This window comes from Drosophila willistoni (genome assembly GCF_018902025.1).
Source record: "Drosophila willistoni isolate 14030-0811.24 chromosome 2R unlocalized genomic scaffold, UCI_dwil_1.1 Seg200, whole genome shotgun sequence".
Classification (NCBI taxonomy): domain Eukaryota; kingdom Metazoa; phylum Arthropoda; class Insecta; order Diptera; family Drosophilidae; genus Drosophila; species Drosophila willistoni.
Genome location: NW_025814051.1, coordinates 3805991 through 3827388, shown reverse-complemented (window position 1 = coordinate 3827388; position 21398 = coordinate 3805991). Strand labels below are relative to the sequence as shown.

General features: G+C 33.8%; 2 protein-coding genes across 5 annotated transcripts; one reads left to right on the top strand and one right to left on the bottom strand.

The window, feature by feature from the left end:
- The first annotated feature begins 252 nt into the window (after nt 1-252).
- On the top strand, nt 253-21353 carry LOC6641696 (kinesin-like protein KIF14). Its single transcript, XM_002064437.4, has 2 exons — nt 253-1894; nt 19388-21353. The coding sequence occupies exons 1-2, from the start codon at nt 383-385 to the stop codon at nt 21281-21283; spliced, it is 3408 nt and encodes a 1135-aa protein (XP_002064473.2). The 5' UTR covers nt 253-382; the 3' UTR covers nt 21284-21353.
- Nucleotides 5775-15660, bottom strand: LOC6641697. Of its 4 annotated transcripts, none has more exons than XM_047011031.1 (2): nt 8379-8445; nt 5775-5998 (listed from the first exon to the last, which is right to left on the bottom strand). In XM_047011031.1, exons 1-2 carry the CDS (start codon nt 8428-8430, stop codon nt 5817-5819), a joined length of 234 nt encoding a protein of 77 aa, XP_046866987.1. In that variant the 5' UTR covers nt 8431-8445; the 3' UTR covers nt 5775-5816. The 4 variants fall into 4 exon arrangements, with proteins under 4 accessions (XP_046866987.1, XP_023031171.1, XP_015034022.1 ...); XM_023175403.2 differs by lacking the exon at nt 8379-8445 and adding an exon at nt 7703-8221; XM_015178536.3 differs by lacking the exon at nt 8379-8445 and adding an exon at nt 15103-15660 and having other exon boundaries at nt 5793-5998.
- Nucleotides 21354-21398: the final 45 nt, after the last annotated feature.

Below are 21398 nucleotides of genomic sequence, written 5' to 3'. Positions count from 1 at the left end.
TAATGCGACAAAGAGTACTGTTAACTGAATTTTTGCAACATTATTTGTTGCGTTTCTCTTTGAAATATAAAATTGAGCGGGAATTAACTTTGACCATCTGGCAACGCCAATCGTAGCAATCGGAAATCGCAAAATGTCAATTGATTAGCGTCTATCGGGGCAAAATGTCGACTTCTTATCGATATGCAGACTATCGGGTTTAGATTTGTCACGAAATATCGCCCATCTCTACCGATAATGCTCGGCCACATGCAGCCCTGATATTTGAAATTGGCAGAAAAACAATAAACAGAACAGACGCCCCGCAATAATTCGAAAAACAACGAACATTTATTGTATTTATATATTGAAAATTATTAAGAAAGTATAACAAAATTAAAAGATGAGCAATAAGAGCACGCCGGTGCGTCAACGAATACAACAATATCAAATGCGTGGACGTGGAAGCACGACGCCAGCCGCCACAGATGCCAATGGACTGCGAAAAAAAGTGTTGACCAGGACGCCGAAGTCGCAGGATGCAGCACCAGAGCAGCTGTTGAATACGGCATTCAGTCGAACAAAAAATACACCCACCCAGCCAACAGTTAGGTCGACAGCCTTAAATGCTTGCTATACACCTTCATCTCTTTATAGATTTACACCTGGTCGAGCTGGGCCAGTGGCGGGAAAGACTCCCATTGCATCTGCCTCGAAATCAAAGACTCCCAGGGAGAAGGAAAGATCGGATAAACTTGATGCCATGACGGACTCGATGCACAGTGTCTCTGAAGATAGTAATATGATGGTGGCTGTCCGTGTCCGGCCGCTGAATGCATTGGAATGTACACGTGGTCAGGTCACCAATGTGGTTCAGGTGCATAGCAATAGCAACGAGTTGACTGTCCAGGCTGGCAGCAGTGCCGATGCATCTGCCGGAGTTACACATTTCTTTAGCTATGATCAAGTTTTCTATTCGTGCGATCCGGATAGAAAGAATTACGCTTGCCAGGCAAAAGTCTTTGAGAAAACAGCTTGTCCCTTGATCGATACGGCATTCGAGGGCTACAATGCCTGCCTGTTTGCATATGGACAGACGGGATCTGGCAAATCTTACAGTATGATGGGCATAGAAGCTCTGGATGATGCGGCACTTGATGGTGGACCGCCACATGATGAAGCCGGCATTATACCACGATTCTGTCATGAATTGTTTCGTCGCATTGAAGCTGTTCGTCATCAACAGCTGCAAGTCGAGGTGGAGGTTAGCTACTTTGAGATCTACAACGAGAAGATCCATGATCTTTTAAGTGTCCAGCAAGTGGTAACTGCCGGAGATTCGACACCTCTGCAGCAGCATCATCAACACCAACAACAAACTAGACCCGCTCTCAAAGTGCGCGAACATCCCATATTTGGTCCTTATGTTGTGGATTTGAGTGCGCACTCTGTGGATTCATATTCAGCTCTACGCAATTGGTTGGCTGTCGGCAATTCGCAACGTGCCACAGCTTCCACGGCCATGAATGACAAGAGTTCACGTTCCCATTCCATATTCAATATTGTTCTCAATTTAACGGATTTATCAAGCGATGATGGTCTATCTTCGGATACGGATTCAGGAACTACCACATCCTCTGCAGCCTCATCGTTACGCCAAACACGTCGCAGTAAAATCAGTCTTGTGGATTTGGCCGGCAGCGAAAGGATCAGTGTATCTGGTTCGAATGGTGAAAGGATACGAGAAGGCGTTAGCATCAACAAGAGTTTACTTACCTTGGGCAAGGTAATTGCTGCATTGGCAGATTCTCGCAAAAATGGCCCATACGTTGGAACCACCTCGTCCTCCTCCTCATCATCTGTGCCCAATATATTTGTTCCCTATCGAGAAAGTGTCCTCACCTGGTTACTTAGGGTAAGTGCACCACATTTCACTTTCAATTTTTATTATCATTCCACCTCCAAATGTGGGTTATCAGTTGAATTTGTAATTTGTTCTAGTTTTTTGTTTTTTCGTTTACCTTGTAAATGATTTCGAAATTGATTTTGAGGCTGAAACCTTGACACGACAATAACTTGGTCAATAATAGACTTTAGCAACTTAAAATTAAATCATTTAATGTTTTTATCACAAAAATATTTATAATAGTTTCTTTGAATGTCTTAAATGTTGGCAAAAGAGATTACATCTATTTAAATCACTAAATCATTTCTCATTGGGTTTTCCAATTTTTTTTGTTTAACTGAGAAAATTTTAATATTTTATATTATTTATTACTTTTACACATATTGAGATAGCTTTAAAGAATATTATAAAATTTCCATTCAAAAACCGACTTTTTGTAGTATTCACTACAGATTTGAAGTGAATTACGATAAATGAAACAGATTTCATTAAAGTAACGTAGCTATTATTTTGAACACAACTGTATCAGACTTCTTATATATAATTAAAGGATTAAGCCAAACAAATTGGTTACAGCTTCTCCAAAAATATATAAATTTGTGTATTTAAATATCTCTTAACCCATATTTTTTTTACCACTTGGATAAAAGGAAAATTTGTAAGGTGTTTAGTAAAAAGTTTAAGCTTTAGTGTGATTCAGACTAAAGCTAATAAAACTAACCTAAACTAAATTATTTACTAAAAGCTAATAAAAATAAACTTTATTTTCAAATATCCACTTTTCTGTAAAAACAGCTTTGAAAAATAGTCGAAAAACGGCGAAAATTTGTCAAATTTGTATTTAAAAATAATCCCCAGTTTGACATAAATGTTGGGTAAAAATAACCATGTTTATATTTATAATATTTATTAGTTTTCTTAAACTTTTTAATATTTCAATATTATTATACCCAAGTTTTTTTTCCATAGCTCTCGTCACTAAAATCTTATCAATGCATTCGCTTCTATCAAACAATCAATCGTTGTCACAATCTTAAAAATCGTAAAATTAATCAAATTGCCTTATACATATATGTTTATAGGTATAATATTATATTGAGGACGCACCCATTTTAAATGATCTCATATGAACCCCTTTCACTACATACATACATATATGCGCGTGTATACATTCATATATGTAGATTGCATGTATATATAAGAGAACTTTGGAAAATTGTTTCCAAGTTCGTTCTCCTTCGTATCATTATGCAAATATACATATACAAGTATAATTGTATACCCTGTTCCCTGTTGAGGGTAAATAGAGGGGTATACCGTATCACTTTGAGAATATTTACTTCGCCTATATGGTATCACCAGTTGTCACGAGTATAGTTTCTCAGATGATAGTTTATTGACTCAACTTTATAGTCTCTCTCTCTTATAAAAATTTGTTATACTAGTTCATGGGTTTCAGTTTAGGGTAGAACTATAGACCTTGGCTTCCTCCTAGTTAGCTCTTAGTTGATTTAAACTATTAAGTAAAAATATGTCTTAATAACTTATATGAGAAGGCCTTACTTAATTTGTCTTACTTTGTTTATGAGTTAGTTACCCATTCCTATTTACATATTTAAAAATTTGATCTATTAAGAATGTTTTCAAGAAATTTTATTGATTTCTGGGATCATTTAATGAAAAAGTTTTCAAAATTTAAGAACTTTCGATTGGAAAAGTCCAGCAAAATGTTGTTCAACAATTTTGTATGTTTTCTAAATTTACTAAAGGGTATCAAAAATTCGTCTCTAATATATAGAACTTTTAATTTGCATATGTATGTATGTATATTCATATATGTATATACAAACACATTTTGTATTTACAAAAGCAAAACCTCTGATCTCGTGATGATGTCGTCCCCTTGTCTATGTGATACACGCGAAACTTGGTCTATAAAGATTTCAGACATTGGTTTTTATGGTTAAAACAAATTCTGTTGTTGGAATTTGCACATCTAATTATATAGCGAAATCGTACAAACATATATACAAAAGTCATATGCAAATTCTCTTCAAGTTTATACTTGAAATTGGAATAAAATACCAGGAATTGTTTGATTTCATAAAGATTCGGAAACAAAAATTCTGTTGAACTAAGACACATTCATACATAGATATTCCTTATCGCCATAAATATGTATATTGTTTCATGTCTTTTATCAATTTTAAATAATTAGTTTTCACCTTTTTCTCGGGGAACCAAACTGCCCTACTTAAATGATATGCCCGTTTGTTATATTTTTTTTATCATATCTTTTTATAATCATAAATTTCGATTTTATTTACTCACAATTCGACGACCTGATAACGAGCCACGTGTGGTAAAATATATTATATAAGGCTATAACTGTGGCTCGACACAAGCAAACAAAAGAAGAAGAATTTGAAAGAAAAAAATGTATTACCTGTTAGACTGACTTCCTTGTAGTTCGTAGAATTTATTACTAAACTGATTATAGGTACATATATAGTCATGTGATATTACACGATTCGTCAGCTTATACAAATGATTAACTCTTACACTCTTAGTATTTTTATCATTTCTTAACTGATTCAGTATCAAGTGTTATTCTAACGTAATCATTTGATTAGAAAAAAACGTTAATCAAAACAGAGGCATTCGAATTGTTAATACTGATTAAGTATTGTTCACTTTTGGACCGATATATACAAACTTTAAGATTTTTAAATGATTATTTGGTTAGACTGACGATTGTTCTTAAAAACTGAAACCGATTTTTGTTTATTCTGAATTTCCGGTTCAATTCTACACAAAGACAATTAAGTCAATTTCAAGTGAAGTAAGTTTAAAGTCGTGGCCAAAATGAAGGTCTTTCGAAAATGATTAATCTTATAAAACTTTAAACTGACTGTCTTCAATTCTGATAATTCAGGTTAAAATCTTCAAAGTCAGGTAAAAAAGTTTAGGTAAAGTAAGTTAGATTGCCAAAATTAAGATCTTTTAAAAGTACTTTAAGAAGTTTATAGCAGATTTCCTGCAGTTTAAACTTGTTAAACTTTGATCCACTTGTTAGATATCAACATTTATCTACAGTATTCTCTATCCGAGTGAAACTAATTTTTAGGTAAACAGTAATTTAGATAAATACAGGGAGTTTTTTTTTTTTTGTTTATAATTTGTTTACAGCCTTTATATAATCCTTGGCGTATCTTGTGCCTCTTTCAACACCTTTTGTGAGATAACTGACCCTTCTAATAACAAAGTCGCAATACTATATCTAACCAAATACTTGTAAACAATAGGTATATTTTTCTTAATAAATGGCGTATCGATCATATTTTCTAAAGCGTAAAATGAGTAATAACCGTATTACATTCACATTTTAGTGATTACAAAGTCCATAAAGTTGTTTATTTTTCTTACTACTATCTTGTGGTATTGAAGATCCTAACTATCTCACTTGAGAATTGCTAAAATCACAATATTACCTACTGTTAAGTAGTTTCATAAGTAATTCACACTTATGACTTGTTGAAGGAAAACTGAAAACTGATTTTGTAACCAAAGTCAATATTGACATAATGGCGCCATGACTTTTGTATGTAGATCGTAAGCTGCTTAAATAGCTAAAAAAAATAATAATAAATAAAAGGGGGGAAGCCTCTAAGTGATAAGGCCAACGAGAATGTTGTTGAGTAGCGACCTTCTTAGATATGAGTTTATATCAGTCTTCAATTTAAAAATATAAAAGAACTTCTCTCGCTCTAGCTTTACCCCATGCTCGAATTTTCCATTCTAAGTTTAGATTTTCGTCTATCTTTTTAAGTACTTTTCCTATCTTTTCCTCCAGAAAAAGAAACAACAACATGCAGTAAATTTTGTCCAATACAAGATAATTTTTTATTGTTTTTGTTTTTTTGGTTGGCACTTAGAATAATATAACACTTGATATGTTATCAGCACCTCGCCGTCTTAGTTGCGACAAAATTAATCTCTGATATTGTTGTTGTTGCCGCCTTTTGCTGCTGCATTTGCAAGTGCTTGGCTCACATTTGCAATTTTGCGATTTTGTCTTGCTCAACTTGCTGTTGGTGGTGCCATTCGATGGAACTGCAAATCAAACAAAAGAAATATAAATAATATTGAAAATGATTGGTGGTGCAACCAACTTAATTCGATAAGAGAAAAAAAAGTGAGCGTTCGACAGACATGTGAAGTCTTGACACATTGGGCAAGATAAGTTCAGTTTGCTCAGCAGAATTTCAGATATTACAAAGTATTAATAAAGTCATAATAATAAACCAATTTGCTATAGTCAGTTTTGTTTTATCTTAAACACAGTAAACCTAAGCACCTTATTCCAAAGTCTAGACATTTATTATAACTTATAGCTCAAAAAATTGAGATGACAACTTTTGACTGATATTCCAAAATCAGTTTTAAACACACAACATAAGTTATTCACACAAAAATACCTAAACCTACAATGTATTTAACAATAAGTTTTCATTAAATTACCTAAAGCTTCAATATGTTATCATTGAGGGGGTAGATGCTGGAATTTCTCTTCCTAACTCGAGATTTTACTTGTAAAAACTGGTTAAATTTCCATATCCAAGATCGATTTTTACTCCAAAATGCCCGATTTCAGCCTAAATGCCTATTTTTCCCACCAATATGGTCAATGATCCAGTCATGGTCTAGATCTGCCACAGATATCCCAAGTGACTTTATTATATTCCAAAAAAATACATATAAACTTTTATCCAATTTGACTTATTGTTAGTATCAACCCATAAAGCTATACCAATCGATCTTTTTGCAAATACAAAAAAACTATGTTTATGAACAATTATATCTTGAAGTTGAAATAATTGATTGATATTTGATAATTGATAGTTTATTTAATTCAATCAATTTATTTATAAAATGAAATTAAATTATTATTATTATCTGGTTAAACAATATTTATAGCTGCAATAATTGAATTCGACTTCAAATGTAAACTATGAATAATTTTTGGTATGCAAATCACATAAAGTTAGCCTGTGTTGATTATTCTGAGTCTATATTTCCCAAAGAATAACAAATTTATAATTAGAAAAGAAAATAATTTGCTGTACATTTGATCTAAACAAATATATATCTTACTTATTTTGCAATGAGTAATTAATTACTCATGGCCAAAGGGTCAGTAACTAAAATAATAGGGGAAAAACGTATTTCTAAATTTTACTTCTATTTAATGAATCAGTTTTATTTGTTTTGAATTAGTCAAAGGATGTTGGTTAACTGGTTATATAATAACGTGGTTTGCTTTCATATAGCAATACTTTATGGAAATTTGTCCAAAAACTGATATTACTGCATAAAAGTATTTCAATTTTAGCATGGAGAGATCTAGGAAATATTTTTGGAGTGTGACTGATTAAAATTGAAAGGTTTTTAGCTTAGACAATTTTGTAATTTTCAATTTAAGAGTTAAAAGATTTTGTTAGATTAAGTATTTTTCAAAATTGACAAAGGTTTACTAATTTGGGGATATAGAGACATGAAATTGGATCTTCGGATCCAACTGGATACGTCCATGAATTTCATTATTTCTGCATAAACATACATAACTTAAAATATATTAAGATATATCTAAAGATAAAGATATATCTTTAGACTATTTAATCTTCCAAGCGTTGCAATTTGGGTTTTCCGATTCGCAAAGATAATAGAACTAGAAATCTGCTCGATCAATGGGATATTGCTTCAGGCCTTTAGGAATCCAACCAAAGAAAGTTTATTATAAAGAACTCTTGGACTTACCATATTTGCTTTTCTTCTGCCAAGCAGTGGGCGATTTAAGTTTGCCAAGAAAACGTTTAAGCATTTTAATGAGTTAATATTTGTAAATAATAAATTATTTAAAAGTGTTTTTGTGCTTTGTCCTTGATAATTATTTTTCTTATTTTTCCAACTATTTCGTTGTGTAACCTTCACATGACAAACTTCAATTTCAAACTGCAGTTGTAAAAGCTAAAGCTGAGCTAAAAAATTAAACTTTAAGCGATTACGACGATTATGATAATTTGATTTTGTGGTTCGTGTGCAAAGTGTTTTTAGTCTTGGTAAACCGCACTGCACTTCATTAAAGTACTCCAATTTATTTCCCAAGCCCGTTTTTTCTGTTTTTATCGTCGACACCACAAAATTAGTTTGAAATGAGGCATTTCTTAACAGTCTATTTGTTTGAATATCCAATTTCTAGAGAATTCTTTTAAGAAAATGTAAAGTTTTTTATCCTAAAGGATAGGATCCATAACAGTCAATACCAAAAGCGTGGCAGTACCACGTCATCAAATTCAACGAGTTTATCTGTTTATATATTTTTGTTTTGTACAATTAGCAACAATCGTTTTTTAGTCACAGCTAAATGATTTTTCACATTCAAGCCAAATGCGAAGCCGAGTTTCATGGCATGATGTTTCCAATTTATACCTACTTTTATGTACATATCTATGAATGCTAATTAAACTAAGGGAACAAAAACACATAGTGTGACTATATAACTACTATCTAAAGCAAAATAGTCGGAAAATAAACAACTTTTGTTTAAGTACTGGAACATTTGGATTCGTAATAGTTGTTAATTTAGCAGCAGGGGCCGGTCTCTAGCGCCAGGTAGTTATTTAATGATGATCCCTTAATGAGATTTAAAACAAGTTTTTTTTTATTATTGTAAATGACCTTAACATTTGAGAACCTTAACAAATTGGCTTTTTGAGAAAACTGTACCTTTCAAACATTATATAAAGATGTGATTGGAATTAATCAAGTTTTGTTATGCGAATGATGTTTGTTGAGTGAATGAACATGTAAATGAGTTTACAGTACCTGAACAAGTTATTGAATTAACAACTGAGGGAGTTAAAAGTAGCTGAACAAGTGAATAAATGAACATGTAAAGTTTTTGATTAGCTGAATCCATGAAAAAAGAGCAAACTTACTTAAATGTAAATGATTTACAGAAGTCAAACAACAAATGAATGAATAAAAAACTAAAGGTAGCTGGACAAGTGAGTGAGTGAATGAACAAGTAAAGAAGAATAGCTGAAGAAGTGAATAAATAAGCAAGTAAACGAATCAACAGTAGCAAGTCAGTCATTTGTATTTGATCAAATGAATGAGTCAAAAAAAAACAAATTTAGTGCACATATTTAACCCAGTCAGTAATGAAGTGAATCACTGAACAATTGAACAATCAAAATGATTACAAAAGAGCAAACATACTAAACAGGTTCAGCTTTGTGACTGGAAAGAGTTGTTAATTAAAAGTTTGTATACATCGGTACTTCTATTCTAATTTGGTAGGACACTAAAATTTGATATTTCTTACTCATTCACTACGTGACATGCGTCATAAATTATTTGCTTTATATCATCCCATAATAATGAAGTGTGAAATAATTTAAATCTCACGTTTTTGTCACGTTTTACAGTATATGACACGAGCTATTAAGTAGAGAGCTCAGGAAGGGTTTTGTTTTCGATTGAAAACTCCTGTAAAATGTCATGAACCTCACAGTTTGAAGGATTTACAAGGATCTCGACATCGTGAATCTTTCAGCTTGAGAGTCTTTTTTATTTAAATTGGTTGATTCTTTGGAACTTTTAGAACCAGGTGTCGTTTTCTTACTTTCAATAAGACTAAGAAAGGATAAATTGTTAAATAAAAATTGTTATTTTGAGATCAATAATAAAGTGAACTCTGCCTAATTTTGTTGGCACTACTGTGTAATTGTTTAAATATTCTGTAATTGCTTTTAAAAACGTTATTTAATACATTATTAGCTAATACTTAGTAGTTAAACTAGAATTTTTCAAATGCCCGAATTGTTTGTACATGTGATACTTGTTTATCTAAAGCATTTTTTTATACTATTACGATTACTACTTACTATTATTATTGTTATTACTATTATTATTGTTGTTATATCAACCGCAAAATATGTATGCATATGTATGTACATACATACATTCTTTATAGTACATTTTAAACAAGTTTGTTTGTATGTGTGCTTGTATTATATTGCGGTTCCACTTCCCTCACATCAACAATTGTAATTTAAGCATTCATTTTTCTCTTTGTCCCCCTTGACAGACAGAGTACTAGTAGTTAACATTGAATTTTAAATGAATCAAATAAGTAAATTGCAATTTTTTTTTGCTCGTTTTTATATGGCTTCCCTTCTCCTATAGATACATACATTTATATGTTTATACTCTTTGATTAGTTATATCTCTGTATGTCTGGGTGTAAGGAGAGAGCAATTTAACAAGGGATGCAAATTGAAAAGACGGCAACTTGTACTCGTACTTGAAGTGCGGTTAAAAGTGGTCAGAACTTGATATGATTTAATAATTATAGTTGAACTCGCCAATTCAATTGAATTGAGCTTAATTCATTTAATTTTGATTGAGTTGAGGCTGTTATATGGGTTAAACTTTGAACTATACGAAAGTAAACTGAAAATAGAGAGAGCTCGCCATGGTCAAGTTCCAGGTCGGTGAAATCTCACAGTCAATACCAAAAGTATAAAATGATTCTCTGGGTCAAGCTATGAAAATCCAAGAGCGGGGTCAGAATAATGAGACATTTCATTCAAATAATGGAGAAATTATTTATATATCTTTTTTATGATGGCTATTAACCGGTTTAATTAGCGAATAGATGCCAGACTAAAACATTTCCGTGGATCTTCATTTTGGTTAGCACCATAGGAAAATTTTTGTTTGGAAAACCAAACCAGTTTGTAGATCTTTCCAAATGTTTTTGGAATGCCTACCACAATGTTTCTACTTAAGTATCTAAATTTGTTCTGAGGCCTCGAAATGTTAGGTGAGAGGGGGTGATTGTGAAAAAAATGTATAAAAACTAGGTCATATTTAAGTGAGACATCACTTAAATAGATGAGTCTCGAATTTAAATTGATTCCTCAAACATTTCCTCATTTTAAAGGCTATTCATTTAAAGGTTATTCACTTGACTTAGTCAACTACTATATACTTAGTCAACTATTAAAAACATGTACATCAAAATTGTTTTTTAACGTAGATGAAATATAGTTGAAACAATTTCTAAAAGAACCAAGTGCGATTCTGTATGTAACTAACATTTAAAGGCTAATTATTTAGATTATCTTGAGCCCTTTGTATTTTATTTTGAGTCTTGCGACCAATATATCTGCAGAAAGTGTCCTTAAGTCCTCTGTCGTGAGTCCTCTGTCCTCTGTCTTGGGTCCTCTGCCTAGAATTCTGCCAACCAGGCCACTACTTATTTGAGATGATCAACTACTACACCAATCTATCAGTTTATCCATGATATGGAAATGGGTTTTGTAATGATTTAATCAGTTTTAACACCTGAGTCAGTTGATCTTTATGAACAAAAATTTTATTTAATATCCCACGCAGCATTTTATAGATCGCAATTCAGACTAAATTTGTGATTAAATAAGTATTCAAAAATGAGCTCGTTCTCTTTGACTTTGACTTTTTTCAATTTCCATTTAAACCCTTCTTATAATTTGACTGTTTTTTAAGTCATACCTTAAATCATAATCAACTTGTTTTATACATTAATCGTAAGTGATTCATTTTGTAATCATATTTTGCAGTCACATTTTGAATCGTGTCCGACTCGTTTTGGTGTCTTATTTTGATTCAGAGTAATGCTTTTTCAAGTCGTAACAAGAAGGCTTAATGGGTCCTTCATTAGGGTGATTTCTACCAAAAATCTTCCAAATGATCAGTGGGATAAGCTCATGTATTTTATAGATTAGATTAGTTCTGAAATAATTATTTTTCTGCCCCAAACTAGATTGTAACGAAGTCTTTTACAAAATAATATGCCTAGATATTACCCAAACATATTGATCCGACTCGAATAATCTTTTTGGAAAAAATTATAGTTAAGACCATAAAGTTCACTAATCAATCAGATATTAGTTATATATCCTTGTAGGCAAAGTAGCTTTAAATTGAGATTTTTTCCAAAAAAATAATCTTTGTTTTACCAAAAATCAATGCAAAATTTACAACAAATGTCTAATCTGTTTAATATGATAAAATAATCTGATGTGGCGACTTTGCTTATTCAACAGATGTTTAGGCTGTTATTCAGGTTAAAACTTTTTTGCCTTCAGAATTAAAAAAAAAAAAAACAGTAAAGATATGATTTTTAAAATTTTGTGAATTTTTATTTTCTTGTTATGTTCACACATGATGTGCATAATAATTAACTTAAACATAAATACAATATAATATATATATATAAACGGTAATAGTAATGTAATAATTTATAAATTTTGAAATTTTCATCTTGGTACCCGCAAGCAAAAAATTTTAAATTTCACATATTCAAAAAGCCAAAAAAAAAGTATTTAGTTACTGAATCTTAAATTACTAAATTGTTTATTATTTTTTATGGGGAGTCTTCAAGTATTATGAGCTGCACAGTTGGGGGCTTGGATTAAGGTTCTCTCAATAATATTTGTATGGTATAACAAGTTATTTCAACAAAAAGCATTTCAATAACTCTTTTTTTTTTTTGTTTAATAAACATTTTAACATTTTTGTAGTTTTTTTCGTTTTATAATATATAGGTACATTCCGTATATATATACATATATATATATATATACATAGATAGAAACATTTACTGCTTTTGTCTCCAAAAAACGTTGCAAAGTTTCAGTATTCTGTTTGATGTTACATACATATATATATACATATATATCGTATATTTCGGATGTCTAATATAGACAAGGATATATAATAATAAATTGGGGATCATTCCAAAGTATACACACATACAGATACATATAATAAACTCTAAGAATTTCCTTTATCAAATCATTGGTTTAAATATATATATAATGTATATATATAAATTTCCTGTAACGCATGGCTCCAATTTTTGAAGAAAAGGGAAAACTATTTCAAATACGAAACAGAAAAAAAAACAACAGATTTTGGAAAACCAATTTAAGTTTTTGGATTTTCTTACAATTTTGTTTTTTTTTCGTTACTCTTTCGTTTCGATTTTCGCTTAACATTTTTCTACTGCAGTTTTTGTTTCTCTTATACTCAGTCTCAGTACGCAAAATTGAAAAATATTTCTGCTTCCCTCATACAATATATAATAATATAATGTTGCTTTTGTTTCATATTTTTTTTCTTCCATTTCTTTGTTTGTGTTGGTTATAGAGGGGCGCAGCCGGGGGGGAGGGAATCATAAAGAGCTTTTTGTAAAATTGGTATCAAGTTTTTGTTGCTGGTTTTTGTGTGTTTGTAAATGGTAGTGACGTCAGAAGCGGAAATGCATATTTTATGCATTGTACCGTAGGTACAGTTTGCATTAGATTATTGTAGTTATTTCGCTCTCTCTCTCTCAAACTCTATTGGCTGCAGCTGTTTATTTGTTTGTTTGTCGTCTTCGTCTTTCTTAATGTTTATGTTTATGGCATTTTATGAATTTGCTGTCTATTAACTTGTCTGTCGATCGTCAAAGTCGTTTGTTCTACACCTTGCAACTTTGATGCATAACTGAAGCCAATTGCTGTGGCACTGCCGCCGCTTGGTCATGTTCATGCTCATGCTCATGATGCAGTTCCTCATCATCCTCACAGATGCTATCATGATGTTTGCGTTGTTCACGTTTGCGCATATAATTGACAAGTGGCCGTTTCTTATGCTCCTTGCAGAAAGGACAATCCTTGCGTATTTGTTTCTCAGTTTTCAGTTGTTTGCATTTTTCTGTAATCAAAAAAGAGGCGAAAACACGAAAGGTTAATTAAGGAAAGGTCATTCGTTCATCATTTCCCAATTCCCCCCCAAACCAATCTTTTTGCTGCCTGCCTACGTGCTGCCATCTGTTGGCCTTTACATGACGTAGCGCTGGCTGGAACTACGCTACATACGTCACGTCGGCATTTTTTCTATTTTTTCTTCTTTTTTTTTATTGATGATGTTGAGATGATGATGACCCTGTGCTGTGACTTGTGATAGACAGGGTGTTCAGGCTGTTCATTAAGCTTGTCGTTGCTGGTTAGATAAAGCCCCATAGATTGATCATATATATATTTTTTTTTTTGCTAAATATTCTATTTATAAATTGTGCAAATGCCCGACTTCAATTGTGATAAGCGACCTTGGGCGCAATGTAATCTCTATGTGTGTATGTATTTATTATCTATGATATTGCACTAGGCTAAAAACATTAGTCATATGATTGCTAAATATTCTTTATGGTTATAACAGGCAGATAAAACTCGCAACTGCACACCTTTTTTTTTTGTTTTTGTTGTCTTTATTTAGAGTTTCTTTTTATTTTGTTTATTGCGTCTTATTTTTCACACATTGTTTTCTTTATTTGGCTCAAAATAAAGGAAAGGAAACCACCTGCTTGCTTTAAATTTGTTATTGTGACTCAAGCTAAGAGCCGTGTGTATGTGTGTGTGTAAGTACAGTCTCGTATGTGTTTATTTATCTATTTAATTAACATGTTAATGGACTGAAATGACCTCAATATGAAAACCATGTCTTAACAAAAAAAGGTAATTGTCCGTCTTAACTTTTTAATGGTTTCATTAAACTTTAACAGTGGCGAATCTAGACTAAATGCGGTTATTTAAAGGCTCAACGAAAAGGACTTTAAAAGGTCAATCAACATCAAAACGTGACCTCTATTACGTCACTGTGCATGAATTTTGATAAAAGTTTTAACGCAAAGAATGCAATTTTTGCTAGGGGCACGTGCAATTTTTGTATAATTTATATTTTTGTGTACATATTATGAATTTGTTGCTGTTTCTGATAAGACTTGAAAGTTTCTTACCACATACACATACAGGCATCCCCCTGTGACACAATACTCTCATACATACATACTTACATATATGTACATATATGTATGACAGATGCGCAAACTAAGGCGTGTTTCTCATGCGAAAAACAACAACACTAACCAGCAAATCAGCCTGGGGCTATTTTTAAATTCTTGCAAAAACAAAAACAACAAAAAACAAACTACGCGGAGTGTGGGGGCTGGTGCACACATACATACAAACATGCACGTTCACACAGATTTTAAGTTGTGTGTAAGTGTGTGATGGCTGCGTGTAAATTTACTGTATTTTTGTGGTTTCGGTTTTGTATTTGCTCACCTTGGACACGACTGTAAGAATCCTTGACGACAAAAGGCGTGGTTGATGGCTCCAATGTTCCATACGGAAACTGCTCAAAATCCCGGTAATAGCCGCCCCGCATTGAGCCGCCATACGACAAGGTGGAGTCGCTTACACAAAATCCCCAAACATCCATTATAGAGCTTTTTTTTTATTTTTCTTTCTTCTTCTTCTTCTTTGTTGTTGTTGTTGGTGTGTGTGTTGTGCGAGGTCGTTTGTTTCACTTTGTTTGTGTGTTCTTCTTTCAAAGTATAAAACGTGCAATGAACTTTGGTTTTTTTAGAGTTTTTTTTTTGTAACAACAAAACACTTTATTTTCTTTGTTTTTTTTTTGCGTGTGTCTCTCAAATAACTTTCTTTTAGGTTATTTATGCACTTTTTAATACCATTTATTAAGGTATGAACCAGTTTTATTTAATTTGATTTTTTTTTGTATGTTTGCATTGAATTTTAAATGCAATTCTCTCTCTTGAGTGAAAAATGCTTGAAATTCGTTTGTTTCAGCCTGAAAGTCTCGTACGAAACTGAAAGCCGAATAGAGAAACGACTGCATTTTTGTAGCTGTTTACAGTTCGGGTTTTGTGGAGATTCGTGCTCGTGCTCGTGTCGGTCGTTGTATACGTGCGAGTGAGAATGTGTTGGTTTTGCGTCTCGTGCTTTTGTTGAAGCTACGCGGAGCTCTAGCACATGCTTAATGTTTAATTGCTATCTCTTTCTCGCTCTCTCTCTCTCACTCTGTGGCATATAACGCTGCACAGTGGTGCGCTATAGTGGAAATTCGTGTAATCTGATTCATTTCCAGTTTTCGCTGGGTTTTAATATATGATAATTTCTAATTATATATGACACATGGAAAATATTGCTATTGGGAAGTTTTTTGTATTAACAGTGTGTTGTTAAAAGCTGATGAAAAAATGAGGAACGGAGTTGTTTCTCTTTTATTCCAACTAATTAATCAGCGTCTAGACTGTATATCGCGCATGTCATGAAAAGACAGGATTTTTTAGTTGCCAAGCAGAGAATTCCCATGATTTGTTAATTAATAAGCAGACGGTCAAAAGAGGTTAATATACAATTTTTGAGTTGGCATTAACTTTAAACAATTTGGCCATCAGCAGATTGTCAGAATTCGTGTCGAATTGTACTGAAATTTCGGTATCACAAATTATAATTTTTTTTTTTGTATTATTTAGTTAACAATTTGTGAGCATTTGCGTAAAACTAGTGTTAATTAATGTACGTACGTCATTTTGGTTGGCATTTAATCAAATTGTTTTGTCTTTTTGTATGTATGTTTGAACACACACCGGATTGATTAGCAGGTTTTTGTGGTTTTCATTTAGGATCGTGACAATGATCTAGAAGTGGGCGGTCTACACAAAAAGAAACTCTATATATAGACAACTGATGTTGGTACGATTCGGTACATGAGTCAACCGCAAAATATTTAATTTTCACTGATTTAATTTGAAGATTAAATTTGAAATCAAGATATATCTTGGCCTAGGTCCGGCCCCCGAAGGTTGAAATTATTTGCAATTTTAATTAAGTGCTGACCACTGTACCAAAGAAAAATTTAGTGGGATTTATGCTCTATCCCTGTCTAACTAGTTGTCAGCATACGCCCGCGCCCACTGAGCTGCTGCTGCGCAGTTTATGTAAACATTCTCGCGTTCTCCTATGCCGCTTCTCTCGCCTGCTCTCTCTCTCTCTCTCTCGTTGCCACTATCTTAGTTTGTGTATTTTCGCTGCGATGCTGACCTGCTTAATCAAACAAGTGTCTATTACACACGCATATTAAGCTTTAAATGTAGTTGTGCTCATATACAGACATACATACATATATGTAGAAAGCTATATTTACTTAGTTGGACAAACAACAAAAACAAGACTGTGTGTGCGTGTAGTTTCTATTGCCATCTTACTCACACTTTGCACTACACTTACTGATAACAATTGGGCGGTTAACGGCATTTTGAAGTTTGTTAAAAAAGGCCGCAAAAGCGAGAACTGATAATTGATAACACCGTATACGACAAAAGCAACAACAACAATGACTTCTCCTATCTTTAGAGGTCATAATCTTGTGTCAAGATTCGAATCATCTACATACATACAGTCAGCAAAAAAAGTTTAAGTAAACGAAGGTTTTTTGGCAAAATTTGATTTCAGTTATAAAGTAGTATTCGCCGACCCAAAAATGATAAATTTGGATTCATCACTCCAAATAACAGAGTCCCAAAAATAATCTGGCTCGTTTAGATACTTTTAAGCGAATTCTAGTCGTTTTTTCTTATTGACCTCAGAAATCAACGGCTTCCTACGAGGAGTTCGTGCGTTGTACCCTTCCTTGTGGATCACATTTCGCACAGTTTGCGGATGAACGCTAACTTCAGAGGTGAGAAATAGGTCCTCCTGTATTTTGGGGGCCGACTTTTTTGGATCACTCTTTACTGTACTGAGAATTTGTCGCTTATCTCTGGCACTCAATTTTGAAAGTCGGCCTGATCTGGGCTGAACCTCAAGGCTAGATGTTTGTTTATACGATTTTAGTATTGATTGAACACTAGTGGGTGGTCGGCCAATCACTCTGCCAATTTCGCATACACCTTTACCCTCTAAGTATAGCTTTATAATTATTTGTCGCGTTTCTAATGGTATTTGCTTGCCACCACCCATTATGACCAATTTACGCACACAAAACTGACACAAATGAAATTCCATTGCAAAGTATTTGATGAATTTCAAGTAAAGTAAAGGAAAAATGAAGATTACCTTTGCAAATTCCGAGCAACACCTAACTTTAAACGGGACAGACGAAACATACTTAAACTTTTTTGGCATGCTTTTCGTCATTTGTTTTGGTTTTTGGCGCATAAAAAGAAAATTACAAAAGGAAGTCAGTTCTTTTTCACTCCCTTCGTCAATAAATAAGTGCTCCAAATATAAACTAATCATAATTTAATAATTTCCCCATTATTGAAAGAGTACTAATAGAAATAATATAACTTTAAGCAGTTTACTTAAACTTTTTTTGCTGTCTGTATGTATGTATGTATGTACATATGTATGTACATATGTATGAGCATTTTGTTTATATAGGTGGAAAACATAAATATAAATAATATTTATATTTATTTGCTTTATTTTGTCTTCCTCTTTTCTTTCCAACTTTTTATTATTTCATAAAATATGTATGAAACTTTGTATGAGCATAATAAATCATTTTAATTACCATTTTACAAGTGCACTTTGCGCTGTTTTTGCGTTCTTCTGATAAGACTCCACTCCACACAGGAAAACAAAATTACTAGGAGTTGGCATACATTCATTATACATACAGTATTTTATCGCTGTTTTCCTTTACAATTACCAATTACTTGGTACTTGAAATGATTGTACTGTTTAATTAAAGCTAATGTTTTAGGTAATAATTTAAACTAGAGTCTTGCCAGAAACTTAACTATACAAGATACTTGACTTACTAGATACTTAAGAAAATGTGTAAAATGAGTAATTTTTGAGATAATCAAAATGTGTAGGACCCTTTCAAATCTTACGTAATGAAGGACAATATATTGGAGATTGTGAAAAAGACCTGTTGACTTAGCTTGGAGGTTAAAATTATGTAATTTGGTAGACTATTAAGTAATTAAAATGTGTTCGAGTGACAAATTAGAAATTGAAGGAGAATTTTTTTTATTTGTGCAATCTGTCCTGAATGGATAATTAGCAAATAGTATCAAAGGTAAACAAGACATGGGAGTGGAATCACCAGTCGTCTCTGGTCTAAATGATAGGTCTGGTGGGTGACATCTGGTCTGGATGCTGTTGTCCAGCAGTTTGAAGGCCAATGGATTATCATGGGTTTCTATCCCCGAATAAACCTCTTCCGCGCGACACCGAATGCCGAACCTCAGGATCTCAGTCCTAATTAACCCGATGTTAAGGCATTAAAGGAGATAAGCCCTTTTTTTGTTTGGAAGCCGTATTAAACTAGTTAACGTCTAAATGTAAATGTACCACTTTACCCTATAGGTACTACCATAGTACGTAACGCATAGTATTGACCTACAGTAGAACATAAGGAAGCCATTGAAAATTTGAGGTTATCTTTCAATATTCACACTAAGGTCAACAGATTTCAAATTTCCACGCTTTAATCATACTAAATTTTTTTTAAAAGTTATAAATTTTTATAATTCTTCAAATAATTATGGAACCTCTTAAAAATCTCATTCATTTATTTTAAATTTCGTTACAGGAAAATCTTGGTGGTAATTCAAAAACCGTTATGTTGGCCACTATTTCGCCAGCCAGTGTACATGTTGATGAAACCTTGGCAACTCTGCGATATGCATGCAAAGCCCGTTCCATTGTGAATCGAGTGAAAGTGAACGAGTCGCCACATGACAAGATCATAAGGGATCTGCGAGCCGAAGTCGATCGACTAAAATCACTGAAAAATGATTACGAACGACAACGGCGAATATCCTCGGGAACCAACACAAATCCTGCGCCGCGGAAAATAATAATTGAAACTTCTGGGGATGATTCAGAAGTGGAAGCTTTGCGTCAACAGTTGGTCGAAAGGGAACGAGAATTGAGTAGGGCCCAAAAGTCATGGATGGAAAAACTTAAGGAGGCGGAGGATCTACGAAAATCCGAATTACGTTTGCTGAAACGCAAGGGTTTGGCATTGGAACTGGCTGCCGGGGAGAAGCAGGCTTGTCTCGTCAATCTTACAGCCGATCCGATATTGAGTGGAACCCTTTTCTATCTATTGCCACCGGGAATAGTGCGTATAGGACGCGGACGTTTGCCAAGTGCCACAGCCCCTCAACCGGATATAGTACTTGATGGTCCCCTGGTGGCGTTACAGCACTGCAGCATAGAGCATGAACGTGGTGGCAAATTGTATGTAATACCGGGAAGCGAGGACTTTGAAACATATGTAAATGGCGAATTGCTCGAGGATCGTCGGGAGCTATTTCATGGCGATCGTTTGGTTATAGGTGGCTCACATTATTTTCGCATATCGAATCCCTTCTGCTCTCAGAGAGGTAAAGTTGATAAGCTAGTGGATTTTCAGTTGGCTCATCAGGAGATTCTTCAAAAGCAGGAAGAACAATTGCGAACCGAACTAGAGGCTGAGAAACGGGTCGCTCTAATGAGCATAGAACAGGAGCGTGCCCAACATGCCAAAGATTTTGAAGAGCGTTTGCAATGCCTTGAATTGGAACAGTTTAAGTACAAATGCAACAGTGAGATGTTGGAGAATGAACGTCAAGCTCTGGCCCAGGCTCAAACTCCAGTGGCCGTGACGACGCCAGCTTCGAAATCCACTCTACTCGAGGATATACAACGTATTATGCTGAATCCTAGCGAGGAAAGCCTGCACAAAACCCAATTAATGGTCAAAGAAGCAACGCAACGTTGTCGTCAAATGGGTGTAGAGCTAGAATTTCGTCAAACCCAGTCACCAGATGAGTTTGGGTTACTCCGCACGGTTATCCTAATCCTAGACAAGCAACGTGGCCTTAAGGCTGAATGGCCTACAGCCCGTCTGGGTGTTTGGTTAGACTTGTTAAGAGATAACTCAACTGACTATCAGGGAAAACTTAATTCAAGGACTATATTCCAAAGCGTTGAAGTAGAATGGCAACCCATAGAAGATGACCTAAATGAGACTCTGGGTGATGCTCATAATTCTAGTCGCATTGGCTTAAATCTATCTGCCATGAAGGATATGCTATTGAAGCAGCCCTTCAAGCGACTCCTTTCCGCAAGTAATTCCCCCCAAGTATCGCCATTACCAGGATTCAAGACGACTCAGTTCACCAAACGTCATCTGTCCTACGAGTCAGATACGGAATCGACTGAAACGAGCAACAATTTAACCCTACTTATCCATCAGGAGTTGCAGGTGATGCACAGATCGTCACAGCGTTTGCGTCGCTATTGTGAAACTGCGGTTAACGAGCGTGAAAACCATCAGGATAATGGCAACCTGGCTGTAAGCATTCAAGAGGCTTTGACCAAACTGGAGCAAGTACTCCAGGGCATGGGCAGTTCGTTATCCCTATCCCAAGCCCAAACTGCCATAACTTCGCCCAATAGCAAAACGACGACGAAAGCCGTTCGCTTTCTCATCGATTGACAAAAAGGAACTCAAATTCCGAAGGACATTTAATGCAATGGATTGTGTTTGTTTGTTTTTTTTAGTTTTTAAACTATATTATATATATTTTTGTGTATTGATTTTATTAATAAAA

Excerpts from the sequence above, each read along its gene's own strand:
- LOC6641696 (XM_002064437.4), top strand. The coding sequence starts at position 383 with ATGAGCAATAAGAGCACGCCGGTGCGTCAACGAATACAACAATATCAA. Across the intron at positions 1,895-19,387 it reads TCCTCACCTGGTTACTTAGG|GAAAATCTTGGTGGTAATTC; the intron begins GTAAGTGCACCA and ends ATTTCGTTACAG.
- LOC6641697 (XM_002064438.4), bottom strand. The coding sequence starts at position 15,259 with ATGGATGTTTGGGGATTTTGTGTAAGCGACTCCACCTTGTCGTATGGC. Across the intron at positions 13,694-15,102 it reads TTCTTACAGTCGTGTCCAAG|AAAAATGCAAACAACTGAAA; the intron begins GTGAGCAAATAC and ends TTTTGATTACAG.